Here is a 14,724-nt window from a genome sequence, read left to right on the forward strand (position 1 = left end):
ACTGTAAGTAAATGCTGCAAGGCATTTTATCGAATATACTAATAATTCTTCAAGGCCATTGCCACCAATCTCAACAAAGTATTAAAAATGAATAATATAAATTCGTTATATGATTATAATTTCATAACATTTCCTGCTCAATAGGTTTTCTTGTCAGAAGTAACACATTTTCAGTATTAAATTTTGGAGGAATATACTCATACAAACAAAGAAAACACACAGCTATGGATATGCTTAAACACATACAACCACAATTCTCATCTAAGAGTTCTACTTCCTATCATCTGACTCACAACAGCAGTTCATCAACATACAACTGTTATTGTGCTACTGCAGCAATAGTTGCTCTGGAACACTACAAGATGCATGACTGTAGTTTCATGTCGTGGGAACAATGGATTAAACAATGAAGGTAAGATCTATTTGATTTATTTCTATTCAATGTCATTTTATTAGAAGACAAATGATATTCTAGACGAAAATAAGGATAAAAAGATATAGCAATCATTTTCACTATTACTAGGACCAGCAGTCAGAGGGAAGACATATTTCCATAGCAGTGGAAATAATTACAATCAAATAAGACAAATTTACGTGAATATATGATGTTTCATATATTGCAATAGCACTTATACAGTGTTGATGTAAAGAAACTGGGTAGAATTAATTATTTAAAAAATGTTAAACAAGATCTAATCTCTTGTAATATAAAATTTATTTTGAATAATAGCTTCTTTTATATAAATGTGTGTGTGTGTGTGTGTGTATATATATATATATATATATATATATATATATATATATATATATATATATATGAGTGCATGTGCATGTCTGTACTTTTGTGTTTGTACTAGAAATAAACTGGAATAATACTTTTAATCCTATGATAAATTTCTCAAAAAATATTAAGCAATTTATGGAAATCAATGAGATATTTCATTGTCTACACACACACACACACACACACACACACACACACACACACACACACCTGTGTATGCTTTAATAAATCAACATTCATATACAATATTTTTTTCGACTGAGGACTATAATGATTTTAACACAAAATATTTTTCTTAAGAGAATGAACAGCACTTTCATTTTATATTTCATCATTCTATTTGTTTTATATATCCATTTTAAAAATACTAATTATAAGTTATCAAGACAATAAAATATATATCCATCTTATTTCTAAAATATTAATTTTTATTCAAACATTTATATAAATACATAAACATAAAATCATAATTATATGCATCTATATGTTGGAAATCCTTCGATTTGTGTGTGTGTGTGTATATATATATATATATATATATATATATATATATATATATAGAACAAATAGTGAGGGCTTATCAATCCAAGAAATATACTTCATAAGGTCTCTGTTGACACCCTTGGCTAACAAAATTAGTTAAATTAGTGAAGAACTCCAAGTAATCTTTTGGTAGGATTCCAAGCTATTATCCATCACAATTCTGTATTATAAATCCATGGACGGCCTTCAAATAAATTGGTTTTTACAGAGTTATATATAAGAAGCAACTTAAAATAATAGTCATTACATATAATTCCTTTATTGAAACAAATTTGGCTCTGATAAAAGTAGCATTAATCTTTTTATGTCGTTCAATTTACTTCATTTGATAAATAGACCAATTGAGTAAACCTATCAGTAATGTACCTACAATCACAACTGAAACAGCTGTAAGTCACATTTGCTCCAATAAAGGAATTATATGTGATGACCATTATTTGTAACTTGACTCTTATATATATATATATTATAGGTGCAGATATGGCTGTGTGGTAAGAAGCTTGCTTCCAAACCACATTGTCCCAGGTTCAGTCCTACTGTATGGCACCTTGGCAAGTAACTTCTACTATAGCCCCAGGCCAACCAAAGCCTTGTGAGTGTATTTGGTTGATAGAAACTGAAAGAAGCCAGCCATGTGTAAGTGTGTGTGTGTGTCTGTATTTATACTCCTCTCACTGTTTGACAACTGGTGTTGAGGTGTTTATGTCCTCATAACTTAGTGGTTCAGCAAAAGAAACTGTTAAAATAAGTACTAGGCTTAAAACATAAGCTTTGGGATTAATTTGTTTGGCTAAAACCCTTCAAAGTGGTGCTCCAGCATGGCTGCAGTCAAATTACTGAAACAAGTAAAAGAATATATATCATGAATGAAAACACTACAAGAAAATGTGACTTGTACATGTATTTTCATCATCTACTTCACTTTAATAAAATTTCAGTTTTACAAAATAAGTATATTAAAAACTGTGTGTATCAGCAAACAACTTTTATCTTTAGATTCTAGGCCTAAATACCTCTCTGGTCTATAACTTCTTTGATACTGGTAATGACAAACAGTTTATAAAAAAATTAGGAAGCCACTGGACAACTGAAATTGCTGAATATGTTTAGCAATGTATAATGAAGGGCTTACTTTGAAGACCAGATGTATGAATTGGAATGACTTTTGAGTAATTGAGGAAACAACAACTTGAATATATCTGATTTTCATTGGAAGACTAAGATTTGCCCACTGGCTTCTATCACAGTTTGACTGAAAAAATTTCACATGCATGAAGCCAGCAGCTTACAGATTGTGTTTTAATGATCATCAAGAAATCAACCAAATATGCACTTATACCGATTTTGAAAGTAAACTTCTTAGCATGTCAGTGTGTGTTTATGCATATATATATATATATAGAGATATAGACACACACACACACATACGCACACACACACATGTATATATATAATACACATATTATATGGGGAGGAATGATTAATTGATAACTAATTGTCATTTATTTATAAAAAATAAATGGCCATTGTCTCTAGCCTAGGGAAACTATACAATATATAATTGAAAATCACAGCATATACTTAAATTGTTTTTGAAAACTTGAAAATGAGAGAAATATGTTAAAATGGCACTAAAATATTTCCACTATTTGTCGTTGTAAGACATTTAAGAACACATCACTGATTTAATATTACTTTAAATGGTTTGAGCAAGATTTCCAGGGAAATAACTCTTAACATAACCTATTTTAAGCAACAAACCTTTTTCGTATGGGTGGAAGATAGTAACCAGTTCACTCACAAAATGGGAAAATATTTCGATAATTCGATTTTCAACGTGTAAAAATTGCAATTCTGGAAGTTTTAATTTATTGTAATACAATGGAATAACTCATGTATGTATATGAGAATGGAAATGAGCTGACTATATATAAAATTTATAATTTATGGCAATTCATTCAAATATCTTTAGATATATCTTATTATTCTATTGGGATATAATATGCCAAAATTTGCATTTAGTCTTTTAATGTTTTCTAATACATTTCATAAAATTGTAAATCATAGTCCCACTATTTTAATCAGACAGTATCTCTTCCAGTTAGGCATCTTAACATGAATTTCATTTGTGTAGTAAATATTTTAGTATTTTGTTTCTTATTGCTATAATAGATTAGCAAATCACATATTATTATTATTGCTACAGCCATATATTCATCGCTGCTGATTCAATCCATTTCAAAAGGCAAATGCCACAACAATCTTTTTTTTAATTTTCTTTTTGGCCATACAAATCAGACAGTTGGTATAACCTTCATAGACAATCCATGGCAGCAACTGTTTCAGCTCTAATCTAAAGAAAGTTAAGCAGATGACAAACACCATCCTTTAAAGCATGCTAATCTACATATCCCCATACTACTAAAGAGTTTCAGACAAACAACCAGAAATAGTTTTGCTAAAGCATGTACAGCAAGTATTCAAACAAAGCATACTACCTTGGCCATCACTAACTGAAGGATGATTTTTACCACATAGTGACCATTACATCACAAAGAGTAAGTTAGGATTTCACAACCAAATAAATGGAGTCCATTTGTTGTTGAGAAGTATCTAAATTAGTTGCAGATGACATCTGGATGTTACAGATTACAGAGGAGAAAAATGCATCATCATCTAAGTTGGATTGCATATAATTAAAAGTGAAAGGAAGAGGGTTGTTAATGCACAAAATATAGAGTTCTGTGAGACTTTCCTAGACTCTGAGTAACATTGGAGTTGGTAGAACGCATGTGTTCATCATTAGTGCAACTGTGTGAAAAACTTTTGGGAGTTGTGGGATTCAGTTGTGTAAAAGATATGAAGAATCATATCTAGGAAAATAATTCATTTGCTTATTTGTAGCAGATAACTCAGGGATAAAGAATGCTTGTTAACATTGGTGGTTAGAATGGAAGTGGCAGAATTACTGTAACTTCAAGTACCAAAAGTTCTACTGTAAATTTATACAATGATATGAAAATCAAGGTGGCATTTGCAGTTTTACCTAATGATAAAACCAGTAGTCTTAAAACAATAGTAGCATGTTGTTCCTTTTTATCTGATATATTTAAGAGTTATAACAACAATATTACTATTTTGCAACAAAATTAGCATATTTTAAGCTAATATTACATACATTAAATATATCATGATATACAAAAATGTTCATTCATTAAATAGTTACTACTTTGTTGAAATTGTATTACACATACATTCATAACTATTTCTCTCACCTATATTTTCTTATCACAATTATTTTCTTCTGACTCATATCCCAAATCTTATAGAAAGCACAGTGGCCATTCTTTATTTCTTATAAATTTAACTTGTAAATCTTCTATTTTTTTGTTTTTTTATTCTTCTTCAAACCACTGGCTTTTAAAAGTCCAAATCTACATTAAATTTTTTTACCAGAGTGCATGTGGGAAAGATTATCCCCACAATTGTTTATCTACTAACTATACTGCTGTGCACAAAATAGAGTAGATTTAAAAAATTTTTCTAACATCTAAAAACTATGTCTTGAAATGTGAGAATTAAAAGGATGCAATCACATTGTTATCTCTATCGTTATATTATTTATGATGATTTTGTATGATTCAAAAGTGAATATTTCTTATTTGTAGATATTAATCCCTTTGAAAAGTAATGAAGATTGCAGCAATGACAAGGAATATCCTACTCTTATGTCTTGTATACATAGTTTTATCATCTGTTGAAACTATAGACATAATTTACCATGTCAATGAAGAGGAGAGTCCTTACACCTATATAGGAGATATTGCTGCACACTCTAACTTATCACATTCTCTCAAACATCAACAACAAACTCTCATTACATTTACACAACTACAGAGGAAAGTGTCAAGTGGCTCTCACTTATTCAATGTTACAAGAACTGGAAAACTATACACAACTCAAACGCTAGATGCTGAGTCAATGTGTGCATACAACAAGGAATGTTCCAGAACAGTTAAAGTAGCAGTCAGAAAAGAAGAAACATTTGTAAAGGTAATAAAAATAAAAATAATCATAGAGGACATCAATGATCATCAACCAGAGTTCCCAGAGGATCAAATAAAATTAGAGTTTCGTGAAACTGATGGAAAAGGATCAACACAAACAATATTAAATGCTGTGGATAAAGACATTAGTTTTCTTAATTCTAACATTACATACAGACTAAAAGATAAAAGTAAGAAGTTCTCACTATCCATTTTCAAAGACTTTGATGATCTTCCTGTACTTAAAATTACTCTGAAAGGAATGTTAGACAGAGAAGTGAAGGACAATTACATATTACAGCTGGTAGCCAAAGATGGAGGTTCTCCACCAAAAGAAAGCATTCTGAATATACAAATAGTTGTCATGGATATAAATGATCACAGACCTAAATTCTCACAAAAATCATTCAATATTTCCATCAGCGATACACATCACATATCTTCTCCTGTTTTTATCTTGTCAGCTACAGATTTAGATTCAGGTAAAAATGGAGATATTACATATAACTATAGTCAGAGGACAAGTTCTTACACTAGAAAAAATTTCAAACTTTTGTCAAATGGAGAGATCTTCCTAAATGAGAATTTTTACAAAGATAAGCAACAAAAATATAAATTATATTTTGAAGCAAAAGATAACGGAAAACCATCTTTAAGCTCTACAGTCATGTTAATTATTAATATCATTAACAATCAAAATAATGCTCCAACAATAAATATAGATTTTGTATCTCCTTTAACAGAAAGCTCTACTTCTGTTTCAGAAGCAAGTAAAATTGGAAGCTTTATAGCTTATGTTATGGTCACTGACACTGATAGTGGACCTAATGGACAAATTAAATGTAATATTCACCATAAAATATTCCAGCTTTCTAATATGGGTTCTAAAGAATATAAAATATTGGTGAAAGAACCTCTGGACAGAGAAACTATAGACCATTATGTTGTGTCGATTGTATGTCATGACATGGGATCACCTCCATTAAAGACTAAGAAACAGTTCTCTGTCAAAGTGACTGATGTCAATGATGTAGAACCACATTTTACCAAAGAGACATTCCAATTCCTCACCTATGAAAACCAGAAAGTTGATTTCCCTATTGGCTTCATCAATGCTACAGACCCTGATCTTGGAGATGGAGGCCAACTTACATATTCTATCATCAATGATAACAACAATGATAACATTCCTTTCCAACTGACAAAATATGGATTTATTTCTACATCACAACCAATAGATCGAGAAGTGAAAGACATTTATAATTTACAGGTATTAGTCAAAGATAATGGAACACCTTCTTTGAATAACACTGCTAACATTCTTATAGAGATTCTGGATAAAAATGACAATGCTCCATATTTTACGTTTCCTAATAATGACCCTTACAATCTAGATGTCCACTACCATCCACACAGTAAGAAGGACATCACAATTCTGAAAGCATCTGACAAAGACACTGGAAACAATGCTTTCCTCACATATGGAATACTGAGATCCAATGATAAAAAGCTGTTTACAGTGAACTCACACACTGGTGTGTTATCTTTCTCTCGCACAGTTTACCAAAATGATGCAGGAACATATGAGCTGCAGTTTATAGTGAAAGACGGTGGTACTCCAGTTCAGTCAGCAACAACTGCTATCATACTAACACTGTTTGTTAGTAATGATACATCTCCAATGTTGACTGCTATCCACTCACAGTCTGGTAACAATATGAATATGACTTGGATAATTATCATTGTAGCAGCAGCTGTAATACTATCTGTAGCTATTGTAGTGTCAATAACACTATGTGTTTTCAGATGTATTAATCACTTCAATAATTCACAAACAACAAAAAATAATCCAAAATTTCTCTCTCAGACTGAAATGAGGCAAATATTGTATCAGACTAATAATCCTGTTGCAATAACTCGGAATGCAGAAGAGATATTTAGCAGAAATCTTCAGTCAATAAACCCCAAAACTTCCTATTACCCAGAGATGGAACAGCCAGCCAATGAATGGAAATTCTCAACAACACCCAGAAAACTTCCACCAGTTCCACAGGTAAGATATTTCAATATATAAGCAATGATAAGTATATAAGTAATCATTAAGATAATCAATCTCTAATTAATCATATATATCCTAGAAAAAGTACTTTTTCTGTAGATATCTTTATGTAAGTAAATATAATTTATTTATAAATAGCTGAATAATTTTTGCTAAATCAACAATTAACTGAATGATAAAAATTTTATGTAATTTTTCTTTTCTTTGACCTGGAAATAAATTGCCACTTACATTTAGAAGCCTCTCTTAGTAACAGAACTTTGTAAAACTGCTGCAACGAACAAAATTCAATACAATTTCAAAATTTGATTATCATTATTTTATATTTGATACACTGCATGCTACCTTGGGCAAGTATTTTCTTTCACAGCTTGTTGCTAAGTAATGCCTTATGAGTGAAATTTAGCTCATATAAACTATATGGAAACCTGGTGTGTGTATGTGTGTGCGTGTGCATGTGTGTGTTGTGTGTGCACACATGTTTGTATCTGTGTGCCTTTGTTTTGATACCATGCTGGGGTGAGATTGTATCTTCCATAAGCAAAACTTCTGGCAGAGGTTTGATATGCATAACGTACATTACTTGTAAAAGAGGTTTTGGCATCTGGAAAGATATCTGCCATTTAATCCTTACAAGCATATAAAAAAATGATTATGATCAGGAAAGCACCAAATTGTGCTTTATAGAAAGGCATCTGGGAAGGTGACAAACTGACAGAATTGTTGGAGCTTCGAAAGTGTTTTGCAGCATTTTTTCCAGTATTTACAATTTGATTTCAAATCTCAATGACGTTAATTATTCCTTTCATCCTTTTGGGATTGATAAGATAAAGTACCAGTCAAGTGTTGAGGTCATTAGTATCAACTAACCAGCACCTTTCCTCAGAAATAGCTTGCCTTGTGCCAAAAGTAGAAACAATATAAATTATCTGGAATTTAAGGCATGATATAATTAGTGCCAAGTTGAAGATATTTGGAACATAGAGTAGCAAATTTTAAAGGCAAAGTATTGGCCGAGTTCAACAAGCAAACTGGGAAACATAGCATGATAAGTCTGAACAGTCAGTAAAACCTGATTTGGTAATGGGTGAAATGGCACACCTGGGACACCAGTGATTAAAAGCCATACAAAATTGTAACTACTAGCCATAAACAAAAGTGTACTCCTTCATGTTCTAAGAAATATCAACGGATTATAACTTCAACACTTCAGGTCGATTAAATAAGTACAATTTATGCACTGGGGTCGATATAATCGACTTAATCCATTTGTCTGTCCTTGTTTGTCCCCTCTGTGTGTGGTCCCTTTTTGGCAGTAAAGAAATAAGAAATATAGAAAAAATACCTGGAACTTAACTTCTCTTCATAGACAAAATAAATTCCATTTTGTGTAGTAATTTTTATATTTCTTGGTCTTAATGATAATTAGTCTCTTCCTTGTGGCTCAATGTGATGTTCATAAAAGTACTTCAAATGAATAGGTAAAGTGGATATTTATATCCCATCATTGGTATTGCTTGGTGCTCTTATGTTGGCACTGAAGCACATATGCTCAGTTTATTTGACAGTAAAACTAATAAGAGTAGAATGAGAATTGCTGGGGAATTTTGTATAATTTGATGGTTTAAATTGCCATAGTTGAATCCTTGGATCTTTACCTTTTGACCTACAGATTTAAAAAATAATTTTTTGTAACTAAACACTTTCAAACTTCGGACACTGGTAGAATGCGTCATATAAAATATTTTTTACTCTTAGCATTTTTGAGAAAAACTTATATTTACGAAGTTATTTCACGCTAAAGTAGTCCTATTTTGGATTACTTTAACGTGTATTCTGCTGAATAAAAATTACGTGTATTCAGCTGAATAAAATTACTGCCATTGTCTGTCAACAAGAACTTCCAGTGGTGTATTTTTCGTATGTCACTGTTATTTATGACAACCCTAACCCTAAAACACTAACTCTAAAACCCTAACCCTAACACCCTAACCCTAAAACCCTAACCCTAATACCTTAAAGCTAAAACCAGTACAACCACACGGACGATGTCATAACAACGATGTCATCTCAATCGAAGGAGAGGAGCTTTCTCCGTCCGGGTTGCGGATCCGTGGAACAAGCTGCCAGACGAGATGGTGAAGATGCCGACGACCGCTTTGTTCAAAGCCTCCCTGGACCTCAAGTGGCCTGAACTCTTTACATGAACACCACCCTGTACTTAACTCCATGTCCCCCTACATGACCTTGCTATTTGCTTTTGAACCAAATTAACTAACTAACTAACTAAATGACAAATGAAAAATACACCACCGATAATTGTTGTTGACAAACAACGGCAGTAATTTTATTCAGCTGTATACACATCATTGATTGGTTGAAATTACTGAAATAGGACTACTTTGACATGAAATTACTTTGTAAATATAAGTTTTCTCAAAAATGCTAAGAGTAAAAGATGTTTTATATGACACATTCTACCAGTGTCCAAAGTTTGAAAGTGTTTAGTTATAAAAAATTATTTTTTAAATCTGTAGGTCAAAAGGTAAAGATCCGAATCCTTTCACTAGAGAAATAAAGAATTGCACTACAAACAGCAGATGCACTTCTTCATTCAGAAGAATGTCATCTATAAGAATATATTCTATGTTGTTATGTAAAACACTTACTTCAAATTTTGCAATTTACTTTAAACTCACTACTTATTCTGACCCTAATGTCTTTCTTGTGTGAAATGACTTTCATAGTTTCATATATTGACACTGTAATATTACAATGAGTGTATTGATATATTATTTACAATAGACAGATAGTTGTCTCATCTTGTTTGTTGTAATCATTTGGCTGATTTACTCTCCAGCTTTCATCAGGTATTCTGGTGGAATTTTGAACCCAACCCTTTATTTGACTAATGGGGTACACTGTTCTCATTCCTAACGTATGTTGCTGATGTTATTTTTCTGTTGATATTATTTTTCAAGTCCCTACAAGCATATAGCATAGTGGATAAGAGTGCAGGCTACTAACCCTTGGATTCTAAGTTCAATCCCAGGCAGGGACTTGAAAAATAATATCAACAGAAAAATAACATCAGTAACATACCGTAGGAATGAGAACAGTGTACCCCATTAGTCAAATAGAGGGTTGGGTTCAAAATTTCACCAGAACACCTGATAAAGGCTGGAGAGTACATCAGCCAAAATGTGATAACAACAAACAAAATGAGGGCACCTATCCATCCATTGTAAATAATGTGCTCAATTCCTCATCTCAAACACTATAGAATAGTAATGAGTATGTTGCTGTTAAATTAACTATTCTCATTTTTCATTTAGTATTTTAGCTGACTATTTTCAATACATTCAAGCATGATGAGACAAAAGTTACCATGCTAAATAAAAGTGAATCACCATTGGGATTATATTAAACAATTATTCTATATTTTCCTTTGTATAAATAACTGCTGATTCAACGTTTGTTGAAACCATAATCAAATTTATTGTTTAAAAAGTAAAAGCAACATAATTCTCCTATCCTACCACAAATTTGATTTTAACTGTATTTAATACTGACTCTCATGCTGAAAATATATTTTCCATTTATCTTTTCTGACAGCATTACAATAAGGATGTGGCAGATAGTTTAGCTGAACAAAAATGTTATAATGATAGCATTATGACATCAAACAATTTGAATAACACACTACCTTCTCAAAAAGAACGAAACAGAGGATGGAGTGAAGGAGATATTACACATCAAACTTCTGGAACATCAGGTAATTAAAAATGAATCAGGATTCAAAAGATTTAAAAATATTATTAGATAAAACTAATGTAATATTTTTTTTCTTTCATTCTTTTATTGGTTCTGGTCACTTGTTGGGGCACTACCTTCAAGAGTTTTAGTTTATAGTATCACCCTTGATAGTTAATTTAGTCTGATACTTGCCTGACTCTAATTATCAAATGGTTATTTTAACCTGTTAATATAAAGGGATGCATCTCAGTCTGTTTTGCACCACTAGATACAGATACATATGACAGGCTACTACACATTTTTTGTCAACCAAATTCTACTCACAATGTATTAGTTGACCCAAGACTAAATTAGAAAACTCTTGCCCAAAGTACAGTGCAATAGAGTTGAACTACGTAGCCATGAAGAAAATTTAACCTTATCTATTTCTGCAACTATATTCATAGAAGAAAGTATCTTAGTTATTTAACTACAACCAACTCAAATATAACAAGATTACTACTTATTAAGAAAAATATTATCAATCTTTCTACATAATATGGCATAACAGTGGGGTTGAACTTGGAGACATATGACTGGAAAGCAAACTTCTAACTGCTCAGCTAGTAGCAATATTCCCTTTATTATATTCTTTCACAAATTTCAGTATGAGCCAGCCAGAGTTAACCGCTCTAATGGTTGTTTCATGAACAGGAAGAAATATTTTCTTTAAGTTGCTTAATTAACTATTATTTAGGAGTTGAATTTAAAATGCTCAATTAAGAGGTAATTAGCATAAATATTCTTTACAAAGAGTCTCGTTATGAACATTCAGTTTTCTAATCACTACCAGTCTTTAGTTTCTTCTTTAAACAAGTTCAAAATAAGTTAACCAGCTGTATTAAACAATCATGATGAAAAAAGGATCAGCCAGATTTGATTTCTCTACTCACCATATTGCAGTCATTTTTAAAAATAGTATTTATTAATCATACCTGATAATTTTTCATCTTTTGTAGTCTCTGTTCAATTTCGTAGTATTGTACCAATATAAAGGAGCCTCATTTAAATTATAAACTTGTTTTGGATGTCAATGGTAATCAGAAGCTTATTGAAACTTATTGAGTAAACAAATATTTTACAATATCCATTGTAATCACACTTATAATCCTACTTTTCATGAAATAATTTTAATTATTTCATTTTCACTTCTCCTGATAGCAGTACACCTTAATAATGCAGACCTTAAATAACTTTATCAATCAAATCAAGCTGTGATTATTTATCATGTTTCAATATTTTCTGTTTGTACTAAAGTTACCAAAAAATAGATAAAAGAGATCAATCTTTCCTTTTGTTTTTCTTTTACCAAAGCTTTTTTATTATTTATTTAAGCACTGAGTTTGTGCCAAATGCTTTACTGTACTTAATCTCCAGCTTCTTTTTTCTGAGTTTGAATTCCATTAGGGTTCAAGTCACCTTTCATCTATTTGAGGCCAATAAAATAAACAATAACTACCTAGCACACAGCTACCTTTATCAAATTAACAATATTGTAAGCTTTCAGACAAGGTCATTGGATTCCCTGTTCCAACTCATTTTCCCTACAGATATTGATCTGAAGATATTCAGGTCGGACATAATTTGCATTTATCTCATCAGTCTGAGAGGTGCTTCAAAGTTCATAGATACGCCCCACCTCTTTTGACTAACACAAAAATGTTTGTATGATTTCATGTGTGTGAGTGCATGTTAGCACACACTTATCTATGTATGCATTTTAAAGCCCCAAAACTATTCTCTCCCTAATAGAATTGAATAATTAATAGTGATATTTTATTTGCACCAAATTCATAACTTTTTTTATCCTAACCATCAAACATCCACCTTATATTATTCATTTTATACATGGCATATTTTTATCATATACCTTATTATCATTTATTCCAAAAGCTGCCTTAATGTTCTCCAATGATATGCCTATAATGTAAAGTTATATATTTTTTCCATAACAAACTAAACTTTAGTTAGCAGTAACACTGAAAAATAAATAATTTTATTTTCTAAAAGTATAGTATTGCAATATTAGTACTTTTTATAAAGAAAAATGAAATTGTGCTCATAAGTCTATTTCACATCAAATTATAAACCATGTTTATGTATTTTCAGAATACAGCAACTATCGACCAAACATACCACCAACACCAAAGTGCACACAGGAACAAGAAACGTATTTAGAGCCTGTATAACATGTTAATTTGCAATTGCTGAACTATTATCTAATAATTTAATGACTGGCATTTTTAAGCATATCATATACATGTGTGTGTGTGTGTATATATATATATATATATATATATATGCACATACACATACACACACACGTACATACTTAATACAAATACATCATTGAAAGGCAATTTACAGCAGTATTTGCCAAGAGATATTTCTTATAGGAATGCTGTGTTTAAAAACACAATGTATATTGGAAGGAGATGAAAGTCATCTTAGCAGTGGCTACAGAGAACATCTGATGCATTTTGATCTAGTTGGGCCTTATCAATGACAAAGAGATGTTATCTCTGACAAAATAATGCAGTAAATTGCCCGTCAATAATGTATTTACAATGATATATTATCAATGTATGATACATAGATGGCTATTTTAATTTGATACAACTTCTGTTACATATAACAGTTATATAAATATATATATACACATACATATTTGCATATACATACATATATATTGATATGCACATACATGTACACACACACACACACACACACACACACACATTCACATACATTCTTAGATTCTTTCTAGCAAAGATTTATCATTCAAATGAACTGAAGAAAAATCATTGCCAGCTTTAGTGCAAGTTGCACAGATTTGATAATAACATAAATAACATACAATAATGTAAATCCTCCATATTTATATGCATTTTTATTATTAAAATTTATGTTAACTAAAAGCTATAATAACTAGGTACACTCCTAGTAAGAGCTAAGTTTATGTTACCTAATATCTATATTTGACTTTTGTCATATGATTAAAGTTTTATGCCCCTGCTAGAATTGATTATAAGGATTCATATTAAATACCATTTACAGTAAAATAGAAAGCTGTTTGTGGCCAATATATATGCCAACATGAGAATACTGCATGTCTTCTTTATGGCTGAATGGTTAAGAAGTTCCCTTCACTATTGTAAGGTCTTAGGTTCAGCCCAACAGTGTAGCGTCTTGGGTAGGTATCTTTTACCTTAGCCTTGCATCAACCCAAGTCTTGAGAAGAAGATTTAGTTGGCAGAAATTATGTAGAACACTATCAGATGGCTTATACTTATAATTTAAAGATCTAGTCTTATCATCACTCCATGACATACCATTGTTTTTCTTAAAGGTTATGCTAAAGGGACACGTGTTGGTGGAATACTCAGCTCCTCAAAAATTCAAAGAACAAATAGTTCAGTTCATTCAAACTAACAAAATTTCATATAATTACTTATGTATGAATGTATGTTTCTAAATAAATTAACTGAGAACAAAGC

At 31.1% G+C, this 14,724-nt stretch overlaps 2 protein-coding genes across 2 annotated transcripts in view; both read left to right on the plus strand.

Moving 5' to 3' along the window:
* Positions 1–14,724, plus strand: part of LOC115219409 — a 129,637-nt gene that overhangs the window by 79,968 nt on the left and 34,945 nt on the right. The gene's annotated exons all lie outside the window — the stretch shown is intronic.
* On the plus strand, positions 126–14,516 carry LOC115219494 (protocadherin beta-15-like). Its single transcript, XM_029789668.2, has 4 exons — positions 126–412; positions 4,996–7,426; positions 11,048–11,207; positions 13,337–14,516. Exons 2-4 carry the CDS (start codon positions 5,018–5,020, stop codon positions 13,414–13,416), a joined length of 2,649 nt encoding a protein of 882 aa, XP_029645528.2. The 5' UTR covers positions 126–412; positions 4,996–5,017; the 3' UTR covers positions 13,417–14,516.

The sequence above is a fragment of the Octopus sinensis genome, linkage group LG14 (genome assembly GCF_006345805.1).
Source record: "Octopus sinensis linkage group LG14, ASM634580v1, whole genome shotgun sequence".
Lineage (NCBI taxonomy): Eukaryota > Metazoa > Mollusca > Cephalopoda > Octopoda > Octopodidae > Octopus > Octopus sinensis.